This window comes from Talpa occidentalis, unplaced genomic scaffold, assembly GCF_014898055.3.
Source record: "Talpa occidentalis isolate TD23 unplaced genomic scaffold, MPIMG_talOcc4v2.1, whole genome shotgun sequence".
Taxonomy (NCBI): Eukaryota; Metazoa; Chordata; class Mammalia; order Eulipotyphla; family Talpidae; genus Talpa; species Talpa occidentalis.
The window spans coordinates 149,203,091-149,225,013 of record NW_026555331.1 but is presented as its reverse complement, the minus strand read 5'-3'; the positions used below and the strand labels follow the sequence as shown (position 1 = coordinate 149,225,013).

General features: G+C 39.2%; 1 protein-coding gene across 5 annotated transcripts in view; it reads left to right on the top strand.

The window, feature by feature from the left end:
• TPK1 (thiamin pyrophosphokinase 1) overlaps nucleotides 1–21,923 on the top strand; it is a 240,503-nt gene that overhangs the window by 77,089 nt on the left and 141,491 nt on the right. For 4 of the 5 annotated variants that reach the window (XM_037515134.2, XM_037515150.1, XM_037515142.2 and 1 more), the window contains one exon: nucleotides 18,602–18,674. In XM_037515134.2, coding sequence (XP_037371031.1) covers nucleotides 18,602–18,674 — 73 coding nt within the window. Of the gene's footprint in view, nucleotides 1–2,409; nucleotides 2,523–9,718; nucleotides 9,874–18,601; nucleotides 18,675–21,923 lie in introns of all 5 variants that reach the window. The other variant, XM_037515157.2, reaches the window with a different exon arrangement.

Sequence of the window (21,923 nt, the reverse complement as noted above, 5' to 3'; positions counted from 1 at the left end):
AAACATTGATTAAAATAAAATTTCCAATGGTAATTTGAACTAATATTCAAACATCTTAAATGAATAAAAACTGATCTCATAAATGAAATATATATTCTGATGTAGAGCATGGGAAATTTTTATATTGGTGTTCAGTAAAGTCCAGCAAAATTTACTCTAACTCAATTACTTCCTAGTTTTATATATCCATACACACACACACACACACACACACACACGGAGATAAATAATTTATTTCTTAATGATTTGGTATCTGTACTGTCTGATCTTCCTGATACTTGCCTAATGAGCTATTTTTAACTAAGAGATATGCTTGATGAAAGCAAAATTTAAAACTAGTTCATGCCAACATGTTTATAGTTCAACCTCTTGGCAAACATAAGAATTTATAGTCTGGATATAAGTAGACTAGCTGTGAAATTTAGTTCTCCTCCTAGCATGTGTGTTATAAAATATATAAAATGTTTATAGCTTAAAAAATCACCTCCTTGCTGCAAAAAATAAATGTATATGATGTAACATACTGCATGGGTGAGTTAAATATATATATTTTGAAATGATGTATTTTTCTTTATGGCATCAACATTTTGAACTTCAGGTTTCTAAGATCTGAACTGCTTTTTTGAAAGCAGCTGGTTGCTTATAGGAGGGAGGCAAGTTTCCTTTGAGACTGGACAGTGATGACAGGCCAGGAAACAACGTAAATTCTTAGTGTTTTGTACTCCCTTATTTTTTTTTTTTTTACTTTATGGATTCCTCTGGTGACTTGACATGGACAGTGTGTGAAAAAATATTCAAGTAGGGCCTCCCCGGTGGCGCAGCGGTTGAGCGCTGGGTTGCGAAGCTGCCCGCAGCCTCTGCGGCGCCGGTTCTATCCCCGGCTGCTCCCCGGCCACCGGAGGAGGGTCCCACATGGCGCACAGACCTCTCCTGCCGCCCGCTGCTCCCCTCAGCAGTGTACTTCGGTCCTTCTGCCTGCTCTGCTCCCCGCTCTGGCTCTGGTGAATTCTCTCACCCTCCCGCGCTTCTGACTGTACCCAGTGCATGTATAAACAAAAACAAACAAACAAACAAACAAACAAATAAATAAATAATAAATAAACAAACATGCCTCTATTAAAAAAAAAAAAGAAAAAAAAATTCAAGTATGTGATATAAAAAGTGCCTCGCCAGTGAGGTAAGAGTGTAATACCTAGGAGGCCACCTGGGTTCAGGCTGCTAGCCGGCTTACTGGCAAGCAGTGGATACTGAAGGCTCCTTGTTTCGGATAGTAGGTGCAGCTCTTGAAACATGATCATGCGCGCCAGAGCTGTCAGAGGTGTCGACAGTGTTCCTCGCTCCACCTTGATCATAAGAACCACTTAGAATACTTGTGAAAAACAGATTTCTATATTTTTTTATTTGATTGGCTGGACATTAATTGGAAAGATAAAACACAGTTTACATTTGATGGCAAAAAGTATGATCAGATTTGGGGAGTGAGTACTATTATTTTCTTTGTTGTTATTTCTTAGCACATCTATAAGTAGTCATGGAAGCCTTCCAAGAGGATTTATATCATTTATGTAATAGCCACCTACCCATACAGGAAGATGTTCAATCAGGAAGGTACTTTCTGTGGATTGTCCAGTGGCAATAATATGTTCACAGCGATTCCTGCTCTGATGCTTAGGAGCATGGCTGGCCTGGGGGAAGGTGGAGTGCGTAACAGAAAGGGGAATGATGCAAACTGCCTCATCTAAGTATTAAATCCTCAAATAAATCTCATTACATTCAAACCCTAGCCAGTTAAACTAATGGGATACAGATGACTAAACGTGATTCCTATTAAATGTATTTTTAACCGAAAGACTTCAGAATGAAAGAATGAAATGATTCATTAATATCCATATCTGCAATGTAATACCGTGTAATAATGTGATGGACATGAATAGTGGAGAATTATCTCCAGCTGAAGACACTATGTTTGGAATGGAAACAAGGACTGGTGTGGACAGTCACAGAGAGCAGGGCTCTGGGGGAGCTCAGGCCAGCATCCCCGGTGCCCGTGGGGCCAGCCTCCACTGAACATGTTCAGCCCTCCCTGCCTCCTTCCTGGAGAGTTTGCCTGTATCCTGACTCTCAGAGTCGCCTCTCACTGTCAGGGTTTTTTCCTAATAATCCTAAATGTTTTCTCTTATGGAAAAAAAATGCACGATGGTTGAATATATGTTAATGAGAGAAAGGAAAAGAAAAAGAAAATATTCTCTATTATTTCTTCCTAAGTAACAGGGAGTTGCGTTGGGTCTTGTCTATTGGTTCTGCCATTTGGACAGCAGAAAATGTGATTAATTTTCTGTAGTTACCTCCTCAAATATTTGTTTATAAATGTGTCATTGATCACAGTTACTCTTTATTCTCTTCCCATAGTTTTCAGTGACTTTGACTGGTGACCCACATATTTTGGATAAGCGGATTAATTCTGCTCTGAGAGCTGGTGGATTCTGATTTGGGTGTGGATCCAGTTTGAACATCAATCTCAGGTCAGATTAAAGACCCAGTCAGGAAAACACGAATGCCTAACCACTACGGCATTTTTTTGTCCTCTTGAAACTTGTATAATAGAAGAGAAAATCAGTATTCAATGTGATAAATTATAAGGCAAATAATGACAAAGTTTGAATTCAGCATGATTGGTTCTTTGACAAAGGAAGACACTGAGGATGGACAGTTAATGTGGACTGAGGGTATTAGAAAATATTCTGAGACTTCACGTGGGGGTAAGGTTTGGGCTCAAGAGTAATGTGGTGTGTGTTTAAGTGCACGAGGTGACTGAGGGTGGAGGGGGGAGGTTCTCCTTCATGTCCTGGATGAAATCTGAACTGATAACCGTGAGAATAAGGGTTTGGTGAATTCTGCTTCTCAGTGCAGGAGAGATGTGGACTTTTATTGGTGAATTTAGTAGAGCAAATACAGATGTTGAATTATAAGAACACACACCTGAAACTTACTTTATAATGCAATAATTCAATAAAAAGTTATTAGATAAAAGACTGCGTTGGTTTTTAGTTATCTTTTCAGCCTCAGCCAATTTCCTCCTTTGTTTTCTTCTTCCCTTTCTCTTCGTTACCTTTGCTGAGACCCTTTCTCAGCTGACTCTTCAGCCTGTACACATTGGTGCTGCAATAATGCATTACAGTCTACCATTCTGGCTGGTCAGTTCTTATGGCTCCTGTCCTGTCCTGATATCCTCAGATGGCTTAATTGCATGAGGGGGCATTTCTTATTGTCCTATCCATGCATCAGAGCGCAGCTAAAATAGCCCCTGCTCAGGAGTACTCCCCTCTGCTTCCAGCCTGATGTGACTTGACCTCTCCTAAGCTATCATAACACTTTTAAATTTGTGTTCACATTTTACCTTGATTTAGAGCTAAAAGACATACCCTTTACTTGGTTATAAATTTTTGGTGATCTGTTGTCCTTTAACTTTGCATAATACTTTGTAATTATTTACTTTCTCATTTTATCTTGTGATTTAGCTGCATGTAGATGTATCTCATCTCCCTCTCTGGTGGGGAGCATCTTGAAGGCCACAATCATAATTCATCTTCTTTTCATGCCTCAAAATATCTTGTGCTAATGAGCATGAGAATTTATGGAATTAATGATTTTTCATTGATATCTTAGCAGAAATGTCACAAAGACTAAGCTTTCTTTCAGCCAGAAAATTCTAAGCTATAATAGCTATTGGAAGTATCTTGATGCTAGAGAAGAAATATCGAATAACTGCATCTTATTAATATAAGACAATGTGTCTTATATCTAAAAAGATAATCCATATTTTGTCCAAAATTGTGTGTAGTTTGTGTCTCACTTATTTCCAGAATATTGCATATTATATAGCATTGGCAATGCAATGATTTTTTAGAGCTGTTTTGGACTTAGAATTTTCGTGGATTTTCTTAATTGAAGTCATATTGCATAATAACATCTCATAAGATTTAGGTGTGCATCATGATAAATCAACATCTCTACATACTGCATGAAGTTCATCTCTAAAAGTTCAGATAAGTCTTTTATCATGAAACTATCTTTGCCTTTAAATTCACTGGTAGTTTGAGAGCAACATGAAATATCAGTGCTAAAGAAGGAGGTGTTTTTTTTTAAAAACTAAGTTTTATGGACTTAGAGCTTGTCAAAGTTAGCATACTAGTCTGGAATTAACCACGAATCTTGGTGCTATTGTGTGGTAATTTGAAATGGGGAGTGGTGTTTATAGGTTTGCTATCTTATGGTTGCTGAATCCTGAATGGCCCCACAGAAGACAATTTTTATTCAAACATTGTTCTGTTTAATTCGAATGTTTGGAAGTTGATTTTCTGTTCAACTTAAAAGATGAGCATCTGGCAGAGATTCCTTGAGTTGACACAAATGGCCACTCATGTGAACATGCGACTCGTGACTATGGTGGCACAGGAAGGACATGAGACAGTGAAACAGGAGGGCGCGGCTCTTTCTTGATCTCTTCTGCTCACTCCATTGATTTCCTTACAGCTAAGATTCCATACTTTCTGGTTTATGCATTCCTGTGACTTTCTGGTTTATGCATTCTCATCAGCAGATCAATACCACCTTTCAGAGTGATCAAGTGGAGGGGATTGTTGTAACTCTAACTCTTTAAGACCCGGTTAAACCAATTTTCAAATATAAATAACTGAATAATGTGGGAGGCTAGCTGTTACAATTTAGCTTCTAAAGTCTTTTTCAGTATAATTAAACCAGCCATCCACAGCAAGTATCTGATACCCCCTGGAAGGAATCAGACAGTCTGTCTCCACAGGAGCAACTGTTAAGTCTTGTTCTCTCAGCCCCTTCTTTGCAGGCCAGGAACTGTGTTGTGAGAGAGCAGGCCTGGACTCGTAGTCAGATCAGAATTCAAAATCTGATCTGCGACTTGATTGCTGGGAGATATTTAGCAGATACTTTCACGTCCTTGCTCTGCAGACTCCAATGCTGACATTTCAGGGAGAGATTCCTATCTTCTGGAATATTCAGAGAATATTCTCTGAATATTCCAGAAACATATCACTTGGACTGGCCCTAAAAGATTTGGATCTGTTGAGAGGATGCAGGATGACCCTTCAAAGCTGAAGTAATTGAAATATAGCGTAGCTGGACGTGTGCAGAAAGCAGTCTTAGGCTGTAGCTGTGAATATTCTTGTCAGTAAACATTCTATAGGCAGTAATTGTATGACTTCTGGGAAAGGTAGTGAGCGCTTTTAGTGTGGCTGTAGTGAAGGGAGGCATTATTTGGCTTCTCAGGTTCTTTGTTTTTAATGAGCTTGTTCAGGTGTAATTTCATCCAAAAAAAAATTCTTCTAGTCAATGCATAAGGTGCTGTTAGCATTGAGGTGGTGTGTGTTCTGTCCACCACCACGGGCGGGTTAAAACACAGCCGTCATCTCTGCCATGTCTTCCCTCCTGTCCCTTAGCAGCCAGGGCTTTCCTCTGGTGCCTGGGCTTCTAGAATGTCATATAAATCATGGCTCGCTGTCTTTGGTGCCTGACTTTTCCATTTACCACATGCTTTGAGATTTGTCCTTGTTATTGTGTGTATCAGAAGCTTGCTCCTTTTCACTGCTGAGTCATGTTTCATTGTATGGCCCACCATGCTTTGCTCATTTATTCAGTGCAGGTGATGGACTGGACTCTTAAGACTTGCCCTTCTAGTTGAATTTGTTGTCATTTTTCCAAGTGCTTCTGTGGGAGGAATGTTAGTTCTTTTAGTTAGAACCCAACAACATTTCAGAGTTGTCATTTCAACCCTGGAGTTCTGTAAATAGTAGAAACTGTATATAATAAGCTTGCTCAGTATTACTTGGTTTTTATTGTTGACATGATAATGTCAAAATTGTTTTGGAATAAGTTGTTAAGTATCTGAGCATAAATCATGAGCTGTATAACCTGTACTATATCTGACAACTGATTTCAGTTAACCTGTGACAATAATTTTCTCAGTGTTTGGAATTTATTTTAATTGATGTTCAAGCATTTCATGGTGTAGTCAAAAAAAAAATACACTTTCAGTATGCTTTAACATTTATAGAAAGAGCGTGTGCTTTGTTTAGGAAAACCCAAGATTTTTGGTTTAGTTTGATCTTACAAGTCTAGCCTTAAGCAATAGTTAGTTACTTTGGTAAGTTTTTATTAAAAAGTATTTAGGCAATCAAATTACTAAGCTCTGTAGGCATGTCAACGTTATTGGGTCTTAGAATCAAAGTGATGGAAGGTAAAAATGATTAGCACATTTAAAAGAAAATTTATAATAGGAGTCTAGGTATTAAAGAGCCTTGCACTACAAACTCTGAGGGCATATTTATCTTGAATTATTGATTGGATTAGGTTAGTAATATATTTTAGTTTGTTGGTTATCACATACTATAAATCAGAGACCTCAAAGTTATCCAGGCATAGCTCTGAATCATTTCAGGGCATTGGAGGAGGGGAAACGTATATGCAAAGATGCTGTGTTTGTCAGATCATGCATGAAGTCAAAATAAATTTTCAGAGTGAAATTGTTTTAAGCAACTGCAGGGAGTCAGTTTACAACTAAATTTAATCAGAGGCCTTGTTCTTTATGGCTATTCTATTTCATAAAGTATGTTCTTGACAAAACCTTTTTCCTGCACTGTGGATGGAGTCTTCAGAAATAAATTACCTTCAGATGATTTTTCAGAGAAACCTGGGTCATTTGTCAAAAGTTTTGAGCAGCATGTGGCTCTCTTAATTTAGCTTTTTGAAAAAAAAATCAAGTTGAATTATTTTCTAAGCACTTGTTAGTACAATTTTAGAGCTTGTGTTTTTTTCCTCACATTTTGGGGCTTATTTTCAATATATTGTTAGATTGCAAAGTTAAGAATAGAATATTCCCCTCCTATACACACACACACACACACACACGTTTTTAGAAAGGTGTGGGATGGTGCCTTTTTGATATTTCATGCGCGTTGAAGTGAGTACACATTCACACATGCTTGCACCCATGCTGAGATCCTTCCTGCATGGTTTTCTTGTGATTAAAACTTTGATTTTATATTATTGGACTGATAATAAGCAGAATAGCTATGACAAAAGGTGGCATATGCTTATTTGTTGACATGTCATTACCGGGCATGCATCTGAGCCCATGATGGGATTGCGCCTGAGCCAGCAGTGGCCTTCCAGTGGTCAGCGGCCAGGAAGGTGACAGCTAGATTCCGTGCAAGCAGTGGCTAGTTAGTAAATTTTGGGGGAAAGTATCCAAATAGCAGCTGCATCAAGATGAGCCCTGAACTGTCACTTGCAATCCTGGGTTAGAGATCTGAGAGTGGTTTAAAGCAGTGCTCCTTGAAGACCTCAGTGTTGCTATAACCTGAGAGGTCAGGCATCTGCTGAAGACCAGCAAAGTGGGTATTTTAAGTACAGCAGAACACATTCACCACTGTGAAGGCAAAAATCACTGTGTGCATATCTATGAATAAATATGTACATGTATGCTGTTCTATTTAATATGCTTAACTCTGGAGAGTATATGCCCTAGGAAGTAGGAGACAGAGGAAGTAAGGGGAAGGGGACTTAAATCATAAACAAGAGACCATTAATCTTTAAAAGTCAAGATCTGAAGGAACTAGGGTCTCCCTGGTGGCCTAGGGGTTAAGTCTCAGCGCTCTCACCATTATGGCTTGAGTTTGATCCCCTCCCAGAGAGCCGACCCAACCCACGTGGTGCAGCAGAGCTCTCTGGTCTCCACTGCTGCTCCCCCTTCAGTAGATCCACCTGTTCTGCTCCCCACTCTCTCTGGTGAATCCTCTCACCCCCAGCACCTCTGGCCTATACCCCAGTTCTTGTATTCATAACAAATATATCTTTAAAAAAAAAAGGATTTGAAGGAACCGGAGTAAAAAACCATGTATTAAAAATATTGACTGAACCGCTAAACCCTGTGATTAGCCCTTGTATTGAATGAGGTCAGCGGTTCTTTCCTTGGATTGTAGGGAAGAAGTAGTGTTTCTGCCATAGGATTTCAACCAGTGAACCCTTGTTTTTTGACCCTGGATGTGAGGTCATCTGTTTCTGCTGGATACCATTTAGGGTGTTGGAACCTGGGGTGCTCCATACCCTGTATGTATGGGCCCCTGGGATGTGCTACTTAGGGCTGAAGGAACTATGGGGGGTGGGGGGTTGAAGCCCCATCACTCTTTAAAAGTGATTGTTTAAAGTACTTGTGCCATCCAAAGACCCACACTGCAGCCCTCTCTCTCAAGACTCTTGTCCATCAATTGTAAAAAGTCAGATGTGCTTAAGAATTCAACCAAGGGCTTCAAAACAGTGCCCTAACTCAGACAACTTCCCTGCCTGCTCTTTTAAACTTTGCCATCCCCTGTCCTGGGGGAGCACCCCTTGCACCTGTCCCTGGGATGTGGACCTGATCATGATCCCTAGTAAACAAAAAAAAAAGAGTAAATATTAGATCCCCACTCAGCCAATTAATGGTTTCTAAAAACCATTGGTCTGCCCCTTGAAATGTTGAGGAATTAGTTTTGCCATCAAATGGACATATTGTTTTGCAGATTCTGTAAATCAATGTCCATATCTGATTCATTTATAAAAATGTTTTTTGGTAAAAAGCCCTCTTAGAAAATTTATTGATAAAAACATTCTGCTTTCTTCCAATAATTATAACCCTTGTCTTTACAAACGCAGACCCTTGCAGTATTTCTGCAGCGGTCTCTCCCAGCAGCCACCGGTGTGCCTGGGCGGTGTTGGGGCTGGTCGTGCCCATCCCTCCACTCTCCTCCTTCGCTCAGCTGACTTTTTCTGTGGGTGTTTCTACTTAACTGGACCAGATGCCTTGTTCTTCTTTTTGTGTGCCCTTATCCACTGATTCCCTCAGGAGGGGGTATCCAGCACAAGGAAACCCCCTATTTGTGCCCCCACCAGATGAAATATTCCCAGATTTAGTTCCTTTATTAAAAACAAGACAAGCTTCTAGCAGAAAACCTATTTTCTAACTGCAAGCATAGTACTTAGGAAGGTAGCAGAAGCGTGGAATGCAGCTTTCTCTGTACAACTTGCCAGATTTATTTTTCACTGCATGCAGAATTCACTTGTTTATCACTAGCGGCCTCTAGTGTGCATTCACTTTCTTCCTGCTCAGCTGTACATTAATAGATCATTAGAAACTGGAGAGCAGTTCCCTGTGTGAGGAACAAGAAGAATCATCTTGCCATTTTATCAGTCAGTGAGAACGTTTGCACATGCCAGAGCGCTCTTACGGGTCGTGTTACAGGAACTGGCCATCTGAGCCCCTGTCCTCGGCGTGGCAGTTACTGTCCATGGTCCCGACGCCGCGGGACAAAGAGTCCAGGTCACGCCCTGTGCTCCAGGCCTTTAAGGGGGTGCAGTCGATGTAGGACACTGTGGGAAGGTGCCCAAACAGCACTCTCAGCCAGATCTTAGGGCGATAGCCGACCTTCACTATTCTCAATTTAAGCAAAACTGTAGTCAAGTCATCTTTATTGCAGTCATAATTACAAATAAAAATATAAAATTGCAAATAAAAATAATATAAAATAAATTAGTTTAAAAGCGCCAAGTCTGTATTATTTAGCAACTACCTTAGCATTTTTGTTTGTTTTGGCTTTACATATTCCTTCATTTTTTTTTAAAGTCACACCCTTCCTTACCTCCTCCCACCTAGTTGTAGAAGTAATGCAAGCTCACTGGCGTGAACTTGGGGCATACAGGAAGATACAAAGGAAAAAGCAAAAATAACTTGAAGTCATCCGGAGTCCCACAGCTTTGTCAGTCTTACTTCTGCACGGCTCTCTGATCTATGGCACATGTTGCTCACAGGTAAAAGAGGGAGTTTCAGGAACGGCCTGCTTGCCATCTTGCCTGTTTTCTTAAAATTATATTATTATAAAGTTGTGTTATGAAGACATTTTCTTGTGATGTATACATTTTGTTATGTTCTTACTTATCAACCATTCTCCCTGTACTGGAAATGTGTGTTCACAATTTTTTATGAGTATAAAGTTGATAAGCAAAGCTTTGTATGAGTTTTTGTTACTTAAAGTAGATTCTTGGAAAATAAGATAAGGGGTCAACAGTTATAAATTTTAAAAAAATCACTTAAACCCACATTAACCATTCGTTTTCTAGAATCTTTGTGCTCTTTGTATCTACTGGCATGTAGATTCATATCCATTTCTGTCTTCTTTTGCCTGCTTTATTTTTTAATTGATGTGTTATGCATGAAATTATATCCCATTGTATGGTAGCATGTTTTAGATTATGCAGTCATTGTGCCATAATTTTGCCAACACTCTGCTACAATGGAATAAATGAGAGCGAAGGCTGGTTACCGAGGTGACGAAGAGTTGATCTGCAGGGTCTTTGTTGATCATGCTGACAATGCACTGACGTGAGAGACCCGAAGCCCTTGAGGGGTGCTGGGCAGAGGAGGGGCCCCACTGTCTCATGAGGGCTGAAGCATAAAAAATGGCAAGAAAGCACCTGATTCAGAGCAGAGTCTGAAAGTAGAGTCTGTGGAACTTGTTGGCAAATTAGTTGTGCGGTGGAAAATGATAGTCATCAGCTAATGATTGTATGATTTCAAGGTGACCTGTGCTTCATGACTGTCACCTGGTGGAAATCTTTCGGATTCCTGCGACAGCATCTTTCCTAAGTGCTGAAGGGAACTTCTTGTGCTCTATTCCTCTCTTTTAGGATGATGGCTTGCATATCCTTATGTAATCGATAGAAGCAGCAAGAACAAACGGAAATGAATGAAAATATAAAATAGAGAAAATAGCAAAGCAGTGTTTGCCTTAAATTCCTTTTTGTCCTTCTCTAAAGGTTTTAGTTCCTGCTGTGGTGGATGCTGTGGGAGAATAAGGATTAAAAGCACAAAGGTTAGCCAGGCAGCTTATGACGTGTGACTTGGGTAGACTTGGGAGCAGCGGACAACCTGTCAGTGACCACAATGGCATTTCTTATCACTAACTGCATTTATTGAATTCTGTGTAGTACGTCTCAGAGAAGCATGAAGCAAAGTAAATTCCACAATGTGATTCAGTGCCAGTGAGCCAGGCTTTCATGTTTGTTGAGGTAAAGAATTGGCATTAACCTGTATAGAAGCTTTGCGATTCTTTCCTGTTTGTAAATAAGAAAAGGTGAACTCCTTCCAGGAAATAGGAAGCTTATTTTTCCTTCAAGTAACCTCTCTTTCCTTCTCCCTCTCTAGCCACCTTTGGAAAAACAGTTACAGCAAAGGGGCACAGTGACCTGAGTTTTAGAGCCAGAGGAAATATTTACTTGTACAAGATATTTACTTGTGCAAAGTCAGATTGCAGATTTGACTGCATGTGGCTTGCAGAGGCCTGTCCCAGAGCACGAGAGCCGATGTCGCTCCCAGGCTTTAAAGATTCAGCACCTTTACAACCACGTCAGCCGTGGTGACTGGTGGTAATTCAGCTGTGGTCTCAGACACGAAGATGTGGCCTTCCTGATGGACGGGGTCTTCCTCCTCACATGCCCTTTTCCTCCTAGAGCTTCCTACTTTCCTTCTTTCCATTGCCAGAATAGGGACATTTATTCTTTCTCACCCTCTTATGCAGTGACAGTAATTACACAGCCTCTCCTCCCCTTCTCCTGCCCCCTTGCTTCCCAGAGCCTGGCTGTGCTCCGCACCCCAGGGCATTGTGCAGCGGCTTCCAGGTACTGGCCAGTGCTGCAGCAGCCTGGATGTTTCTCTGCCCCCACGCAGGCTTTTAGCCTTTGGGGACTGACTGCTGTCATGTCTGCAGGGTGCTGCATGGTGTATATACTTAATAAATATTTGAGAGCTTGAGTTAAATATCCTATATGTGGAGGATTCATGACTAGATGACTTTACCTCTGACCTCTTCTTTGCGCTTTCTCTGTGTTTACAATTTTTAGCTGAACTTGGCACTGATCTAGTCGGTGATCTCAGACACCAACTGTCTAAAATTCTTGTTAATTTTGTTTAAACACAGTATTAAGATTATCGATTTCTGAACCTTAAATATTGGTTTAATGTTTTGAGATTGAAACTGCTCATTGCTCGTGGAGAATATTGGGACATGAGTAGAGAGATCATTGAACCAGTGTGAGTGGTTGCCTCTTGGAGGCAAGGGTGTCTGTCCTTCCTGTGTGCTGCCTTGACTTGGAGGTTTCTTCCTTGCTGGCTGCTTTTGTCATGCCTGGGCAGTGGGTGGTAGAAAGCCCCAGGCCACCCCAACTGTTTCTACTGCCTTTTACCTGCAAATCTTGTTTCCATCCTAAAAGCTGACACTTGGTCTTTTAAGAAAAACCTCTTGCAGGAATGATGAGAGAAAAGCTGTGTGCTTAAGTACAATTTATACATTTTGTTTTCCAGAAACATATTGTATAAATATGGTTTCGTAGTAAAACCATCTTGGGACACAAATTCTTGTTTAGACCTTGAGGTATTATTATGGCCCCTTAAGAAAAAAATCTACTGACCCCTGGCCTAGAATATGGTCTACTTGAGGAATGTTCTATGTGCAGATGATAGTATGTGTGATTGCTGCCATCGGCTGGAGGATTTCAGAAATACCAATTCGGTGAAGTCTCTGGTAGTGTCTCTTACACTCTCACTGTTTAAACAGCTTTGTCTTGAGATAAGAAATTTGTCTGTTCTAGGCCAAATAACATCACTCAATAGGTCAAGTGGGATTGAAATCATACAAAGTAGGTTCTATAGCGCATAGTTTTCTCCCTTTTCAGATTCTGTGTAATGTGCCATAGAAAATATAGCAGTCCAGTAGTGTTCAGTCTACCTGGAGATGTATGCAGCCTCTATCAATCTGAGAACATTTTCATCACCTCACAAAGAACCCCTGTATCCTTCAGCTATTATCCCCGCCTGTCCTCCAGCCCTAACAACTACTAACCCACCTTTTGTCTTTAGAGATTTCCCCATTTGTGGCTTTCATGTGAGTAAGATCATTTATCATGTGGACTTTTCTGACTGACTTCTTTCTTGTTGCATGTTTTTGAAGGTCATCCAAGTAGTAGATGTATCAGTATTTCAAGCCTTTTTATGATCAATAATATCCCTTGTTATACTTCATTCTTCTTATCTCTTCATCTACTAGTGGGTATTTGGGTTGTTTCCACCTTTTGTCTATTAAAAATAATGTTGCTGTTAACATCAGTTTACAAGATTTCATGCACACATGTATTTTCATTTTTGTTGATTCTATACCTATGAATAGAATTATAATAAAATGGTACCCTGTGTTTAATAATTTAGTACTAGACTGTTTTCTCCTCTGTTCAGATTCTTTGCCCAACTTTAAACTAGATCCTTTAGCTTATTGAGTTATAAGATTCTTTAAATAGCCTGGAAAGATATCTCTTATCAAATACATGATTAGCAGATTTTTCCCCCATTTATTGGGCTGCCTTCATTTTCTTCATGGAATCTTTTGGACCACAAAATTTTTTAATTCTGGTGAAGTCTAATTTATGTATTTTTCTTTTTTTTCTCATGGTTTTGGTGTCATATTTAAGAATTCTTCGCCAAATCCAAGACCATGAGATTTTATACCACTATTTCTTGAAAATTTTTATAGTTTCAACTCTTACACAGAAATTTAACCCATTTTGAATTGATTTTTGTATGTAGTGTGAAGTAAGTGTCCAACTGCATTGTTTTGCTTATGTCCATCTGTTTATTGTAGCTCTTTGTTCAGAAACCTGTTGAAAAGGCAGGTCTTGCCACACTGAGTGGTCTCGGTCAAAAATTAGTTCACCTGAGACTTGTGGTTTTATTTACAGGCTCTCAGTTCTATACCTTTGCTGTGTGTATCTGATCTCATGCCATTACCATGATAACTTGACCATTGTGTTTTGTGGTAAGTTTTGAAATTGAGAAGTGTGAGTCCCACTTTCTTTTTTTATTAATTTAGTTTTTCTGTGTTCAAGTCATTAAGAAATAAAACCCTTCCTAGCTCATTTCATGAAGCCAGTATTACCTTGATATCAAAACTAGACAAAGATAATTCAAGATAAGTAAACTATAGACCAATGGCTTTTTAGAATTTGGATGCAAAACACCCTCAACAAAAGACTAGCAAACTGTATCTAACAATATATTAAAAGAATTCTACACCATGAGCAAGTAAGGTTTGTTCTGGGAGTACAAGGTTGGTTCAACTTCTGAAACTCAATTAAGGCAATGCATTGTTTCAGTAGAATAAATAATAAAAATCACAATAGACAAAAAATAAAAGCAATTGATAAAATCCAACACTCCTGGTGACAGAAACACTCAAACTAGGAGTAGAAGGTAATTTCCCCACACTGAAATTTGTGAAAACCCCAAAACCAAATATAGGTAATCTGCTCTACATTTTGAATTTTGTCTGGTTTTCTAAGTGGTTATTTTGAGATGTAAATTCCTGTAGCTTGAGCAGATAGAGCAATCTGTATTTTTTTATGCAGACAGGAACTGGGGTACAGGCCAGAAGTACAGGGGGTGAGAGGATTCACCAGAGACAGAGTAAGGAACAGAACAGGCAGAATGACTGAAATCCACTGCTGAGGAGAGCAGCAGGTGAGACAGGAGAGGTCTGTTGTGCCATGTGGGTAGCTCCCTGGCCGGGGGATCGAACTCATGCAGCAGTGACTGGTGATGGCTTGATAGAGCTGAGACTTTAACCCTTGTGCCACCAGGGAGGCCCTGTGTTTTTCAATTTCTTAATGACCTATGAAATTTATATCACTTATATTTAGAGTGCTCAGTTACAGAAGTGAATATTCATACTTTTGTTTACTACCTTTAATATATACTTTCGAAAAGCCTCATGTGATTTGGTAATTGTGACTCTGTGCCACTTCTCTATTAATTGAAATAAGCTCTAAACCTGGAAACAGGAATAGAACACACTTTGGGCTCGATTCGCTACCGTGTAACTGCACTGCACTCACATTTCCTGCTTGACTACCATGCAACTATGGTTGCTTACCTCTGGTTAATTAGGATGATAAAAATTAGCCTAATAATTTGTTTACAAAAATTGACTGAAATTATTATAATTTATAATTATAATATGCATGAGTACCGTACAGAGACTGATGTACAAGAGTTAATTGAAAAATGTTTTCTGGAAGGTTTCTTCTAGAAGAGTCCTCAGATCTTTCTCCTTTTTGTATTTTTTTTTTTTTTGTAGAAAAAAGTTAGCCAAAGTTCATTTCTCTTTTATCTATATAATACTGTTTTCCTGTTAATATTTCATATGAAGATATAAGTGAATTTACATGCTTGCTTTTCTTTGCTATTCACAGTGTAAGATAAAAAGAGATCAAATTCTCTTTCAAATGATATATCCTAAGGAGACAGATGTTCAGCTGACTGTGTGTATCAGCTTATATTTTTCTTTTTTATTTATTGTCAAAATCAATATGATATTTGAAAACTGCTAAATTGAAGCTAAACACCGAGGGCCTAAATTTGTAGAGCAGTGTGAAGTCAGCCTTATTAGGATATCACATGATTCAAACTACATAGAGGCAGAGTCCAGACTTTCCAGTGGCTGCTTTACATGGTGGAGTAGTTTGGATGCCAGCCATACAGACAGAATTCACTGGACTAGTTAGATCTCAGTTCCTTACTAAGGATAATGCAGGTATTTGAGGGATGATTGCTTTTATCCCTTGCAGCACAGTCTCAATCCATTTGGGCCACTTTATCAGAATGCCATAGACCAGGTGGCTTACGATAACGCACACTTATTTCTCACAGCTCTGGAGGCTCAGGATACCAGCAGACTCAGTGTCTGGGGAGGCCCGCTTCTTAGCTCAGAGTGGGCTGGCTTCTCTTAGTCCTCAGACAGTGCAGGGGGCAAGATGGCACTTTGGGGTCTCTTTCATAGGGCACTAATCCTGCTCCAGAGGGCCCCCCCCCCATCTAATCACTGCCCAAAGCCCCACCTCCTACTATCACATTCAGTGTAGGATTTCAGCTTATGAATTTTGTTGTTTTTTTTAAAAATAATTGATAGTTATGGTTGTGTTTTTTTTATATATTTTTTTAAAGATTTATTTATTTATGCATACAAGAGCTGGGGTACAGGCCAGAGGTGCGGGGGTGGAAAGGATCCACCAGAGACAGAGTGGGGAACAGAACAGGCAGAATGACCAAAATTCACTGCTGAGGGGAGCAGTGGGCGAGTCAGGAGAGGTCTGCTGCGCCATGTGGGCTGCTCCCTGGCCTGGGATCGAACTCATGCTGCAGTGGCTGAGCACAGCTTCACAGGTTGCGTCTTAACCCCTTGCTTAACCCCTTGCATCTTAACCCCTGGAGGTCCCAGCTTATGAATTTTGGAGGGACACAAATATTCAGACCATAAGAAGTACTAATACCCTGTGACTCATATGCGTTTTAATCTGTGTGTTTTTGAATGCTGGTAGGTGGAGCCATTTTAAGGAAACTTCGAAAATAAGTGAATATTTGTAATAGGAAAGAAAAAAGAACTAATAATCTGTTCTGTGTCTTAAGATGGGTAAGGTGTAAGGTATTTGCCTAAGTAGGTATAAAATGAAATTGAAAGGAATGGATAGGTGACGGGTATTTTGAGGAGAAAAGTTTATAGAAAGATGTTGAAACCAGACCTGTTCTGAAATGAGCTGGTGTCTTTCGATCAACTTATTAATAATGAACTCATATAGAAATGACCATCAATATGCTTAATGTTCCGTGACTATGTCTAGAATCAATTGACTAATGTGAGACTTTTATTAATGAAAACTTCAACGAGTAGCCATTATTGGTTAGATAAAGAAGAGACTGAGCAGTTTTTGTGGTACAGATCTGTGTGGTAGAACTTTCTCTTACCGTTTTTTTCCTAGGAAGATCTATAACTTAGAAGAATTAGTCCAGCACAGACTAATTAGACTAGGTTTGACCTAGGAAGTAATGTTTCCAAATAAGTTAAGAACTTGGGGGGACAAAAAAACTATTCGGAAGGGCAGGAGTGGTGTTGGTTTTCATGGCCATCTTTATTAATTTTTTCCTGAATGTGCACATGAGCTCTTCTGAGCCAAGCTTCTTCCTGCCTCTGTCCTCCACTCCGTTGCCCACCCTTGGCACAGGCCACGAGAGCAGGTTAGCTGTCTCGCACAAGTGGCTGCACATCCTGGGGACAAGAGATGAGCACATAGTTTTATTTTCTCAGTTTATTAAGGGGAGATGGCAGCTGTGCTGCTCCACTCTTGAAAGGGTCTCTGTGGACATTTTATGGGCTTGAATCCTAACCCCAGCCCATTGACACAACAGCAGAATCTCTCCAGCTATAAGTAGCCCCCTGTGTCACAGCCTGGACACAGGTTCTGGGGCTTCATCTCTGTTTACAGGTAATATCCAGGGAGACCAAGCTAGCCTCCCTTTAATTTAGGTGTTAATCCCTCTGGTTATGTAACAATCTGGACCTCTTGAGAAATCTTATAGAAGATTTGCTATTTTTATCAAAACAATTAACTAACTATAAACTTACTTCTCATGGTATGTGAAGAGTAGAATATTTCTGAAGGAAATGAAAGCAAACCGCTCCTTCTTTACATGAAATCCATTTCAGAAGCTGAGAAGGAAGGTTAGGGCTGTTTACAGGAGCCTGAGAAATCTAGGGAAGTTGTATTTATATGCAGGTAAGTGTTTTAAATGGGAAGAAATTCTACCAGTTCATGTAGATGTTTTATGTAGAATATTAAAAGAAGATTATATGAAATGAGTTAAAAATATATGTGTAGCAAGGAAGGGAAATAAGATAAGGTGATATGATCAGGCATATGCATTTTTATAAATGTACTACATTTGTAGTACATTTGTAGTATCTTAGATCTATGTAGAAGTCTCCTACTTTTAGAAAGATGTCAAAAGGATATTTGGAAAATGTTTTATTGACATCTGCTTTGCTAGGTATTTTCAGTCCTCACCATCATTTACTCCATTCAATTCTGTTAAAAAGCTCTGAAGCATTGTGAGTGTACAATAATGTAAATAAAGGTAAATATATATATAAGTATATGTATATATGCACATCTATAAGGTAATATGTAAACATTACAAGTTTTTGTATTAGGGTTTTTCAACTGGGAGATTTTTTTTTTTAAGTTAAAAAAATCATCATTATGGTTATTGAGATAATACTGGTTTGCAACACTGTATATGATTTAGGGTTTTAGGTTTACATCTCTACACATTGTGTTACTACACCATGCCCACCACCAAAGCCCCAATAATCCTCCACCTAGTCTGTTTGAACTGGGAGATCTTTTCAACTTTTTTATTTTAAAGTTAAATGTTGATTGATTGTATGGCTGTTGATGAATTAGTTGGGTATGTAGGGGTCCCCTCAATCATACTATAGTGAAACCACAAGTAAAAGATATGGCATCCCATTTGCTCTAAAAATAGACTGCTTATTTTTCCTTCTGAGTATATTAGTCCTCTCTCTGTTTCCTTATACTCACACATTTAAAGGTAAACAAATAAGGAGTCTTAATTAACTGACTTTATGGAACTTTCTTTCAGCTTTTTGCCTGAATTCATCAGTGGTGACTTTGATTCTATTAGACCTGAAGTTAGAGAATACTATGCTGATAAGGTAAGCCATGAAGACACCATATTTAAGATTTTTCTCATATGATTGCTCTTACTGTGTTTCTGGTTCTGTTTGTGTATGTGTAGCGATTGAGAAACTGATTAGTTACTTAAAAGTGTTTGTAGCAATTGCAACATACATGCAAATGGGAATTTAGAAAATGACAAGCAGAAACATAATCTTAGCAATTCTATTACCATCAGTTCAACATTAATCAGTACTTTAAGGACCTATATTTTAAATGAGTTTGTAGTTTCCTAGGCTTGTTTAATAACATAACATTTTTTCTTACATCCTCAATAGTTATATATTTTTCACAAATCATTTTTAATTTCAGTTAGTGAATGTACTTTAGTTACGCTATTCCCATTTGGTGCACACTTAAATTGTGTCCATTTTTTGCATTACAAGCTACTAAATACATATCTGTAAATGAATTTTTGTAAAAATATGTAATTGTTCTTAGAATTTTAGCACCACAATTTTTTCAAGTATTGTTTCTTGAATCTATTATTGCTGTTTTGAATAAAGCTATTCACGGCATGTTGAAATTAATAATACATAATAATGTGCTGTTGTTGTGATGTAATAATAAGGTTTTCAGCTTACTGAGATGTTCATTATGTCACTACTGGGCAGATTTCCAGAGATCATTGCCATTTAAGAACATATAAATGAGAATGATGAAGACACAAGGAGTGCATTGTAGTAATTAATAATTTGTTTTCATTGACTTTAGAGGACAGTGCAGAGACTTTAAAATAAAAAATTATCGTCTCACCAGTTCTTTTAGCCACACCACTGTTGTTTGTGTTATTCTGAACTCACTTTAGCAAATTGCACGTTTTTAAAACAATGTTTACTAAAATCATAAGAGCTCGAAAAACAAAATCTTAAAATGTTCTTTCTAAGACTTGGGAGTAGATGAGATAAACTTAAAAAAGATAAACCCTCATAGGAAGGAGGAAGAAAAGAAGGGGAAAAAAAAAAAAGAAAGCATGATCCTTCGTGGGGAAACAGAGGCAGCAAGGTTATAAGCACAGGCTGTTAGAATGTGGAAATTCTGGGCCCACAGTGAACGCAGATCTGTGCATTTTCCATCTGCCCACCAGCTGCCTCACCTCTCCATCAGCCACCGAAGATGGTTCCCAAGTCAGTGTTGGATATTCATGCTCAATTACTTTCACACTGGCAGGTTCCTACTCGTTCCCCACGGTCTCACTTCTCATTAACTCCATACCTCAACCTCATTGGGATGGAGAGCTCTCAGCCTTGCTGACAATGCAGAGTTTTACAAATTCATAGAAACTAATCATGTTTGGGGGAGCAGATGAAACAGCGGGAGAGGCAGGGGCAAGCAGAATCGGAAACAAGTTAAAGATCTGGCAAGATGTGCTGTTCCCCCTCTCTAGCTGCTGGCTGGCTTGTCCACACTAGAAAAGTCAGTCTGATCTCTGCTGTTTAGGAAGTAAGCAGAGACCAGCCTGGTTGTTTCTGAATGTAACCTAGTAGCCTCGGGTCTGGGGTAATGGAAACTTGTGAGTTAATGATTTTCAATTAATTTCTCTGATATTTCTTTTTTCACTTTGTTTTTGCCTTAAAAACAAATTTATATTTGTTAAGGTTTAGTTTGTAAGGTAAGATGAGCTGAATCTTCTAATCCCTGCATTGCATTGTTCTGAGTTGATAGATTACAGTTCAGTTTTTTCATATAGCAGTGGGGACTGATTTTGAACTTTTTGGGTCTTTTCCTAGAGGGCACAGGATGGTGTTTTTTATATAGCTAATATGCCCAATATAGCACATGGCAAGTGTTTGCTGTAGTTTTAATAATGATGGTAATGACAAATTAATGCAGCATCACATACAATTCATATAAGCCATTATCTCCAGCTTAAGCAGTCTTTAAGCTGCTCTCTCTACTACAAGTGAAAGGAGGTTATCTCCACTTTCAAATAGACTCCCTGCACCACTACCTGGTCTGGCTTCTCAATGAAGCTGGGACTGGCATGAAGAAAATAAAATAAAGAAAAAATGTAAAAATCTGAAGAGTTGTTAAGAAAAAAAATCAGTTGGATTTTGTAGCCAACATTTATCCATACAACTCTTTCTCCACAATTGCTATTAAATCTTTGACTTATTGGGAAAAAAAAATCCAGTTTTCTCTTATTATACAAAACAAACTGGTTTGCCTGCTTAGTTTCTGAGAACATGAAAATATAAAGCTTTTGATTTGTCATCTTTTATACCTCAGATCTTGCCACCTGTATTGCCTATAGTGTAACAAACTATGCTAAAATTTAGCAGCTTAAAATGGCAAATAATTCTTCTCTCACAGCTTCTCTGGGTAAAGAATGTGAGTCCCTTCCCTGGTTATTGGCACAAGATTCCCCCTGAGGTGGTAATGTGGCCGCGTTTCCCAGTCCTCTCAAGGCCCCACTGGCACTACAGAAATCTCTCCCAGGTTTCTCACGGACAAGTGAGAGGTTGGAGGCATCAGTTCCTTGCATTTGTGCTGCTCACGTGACAGCTGTCTTCCCCGGGAGAGCAGGAGAGCCAGAGGGTGGACATATGAGAGCCAGGAGAGGCAGCCAGGACAGGAATGGTCTTTTAATAGCCTGTTGTCAGCATTGATGGACCATGTTGCCACCTCTTGTGCCCAATCCTGTTAGTCACGCAGGACAGCCTGGCACAGGTGGGGTCACACTAACAAGGGCGTCGGCACCAGGAGGCCGGAGTCACTGGTAGCCATCTTGAGGGTTGGCTGCCACATCTGACTGACTTCATACTGACAAAGCCTGAGTGTTAGAAAGCGAAGAAGATGTTTTAATGATGTCACAATGATGAGTGATATGTTTAACTTAATAACTTAATTAGCAATGTGTAAGAAGGAAGAAGAAAACATAGCCACAAGTAAATTCTCTCTTTGATTAGTTTTATTTTATGCATAACCTGCTTCAAGGTAATTGACATGCCATCAACCCAGTCACTGGTTTTCATGTCCATTGTCCTTTCTTATTTATTCCTTTGGATTTTGCAAAAGGAGGGGCAGGCTCTGGCCTGCCACTTAATTCTCTATGGCCCAGATGGTAAGAACTAAGATATGTAATGTATATCTTATGTTAATTAGCATGCAACAGTTTGAATATTTTGGGGAGGCAGTAATCTACCTCTGAATCCATGCCAACATTGTAACTTGAAATTTCAAGTGAAGTGCAGCATGCAACTGTCAATGTATTTCCTCATGCCAAT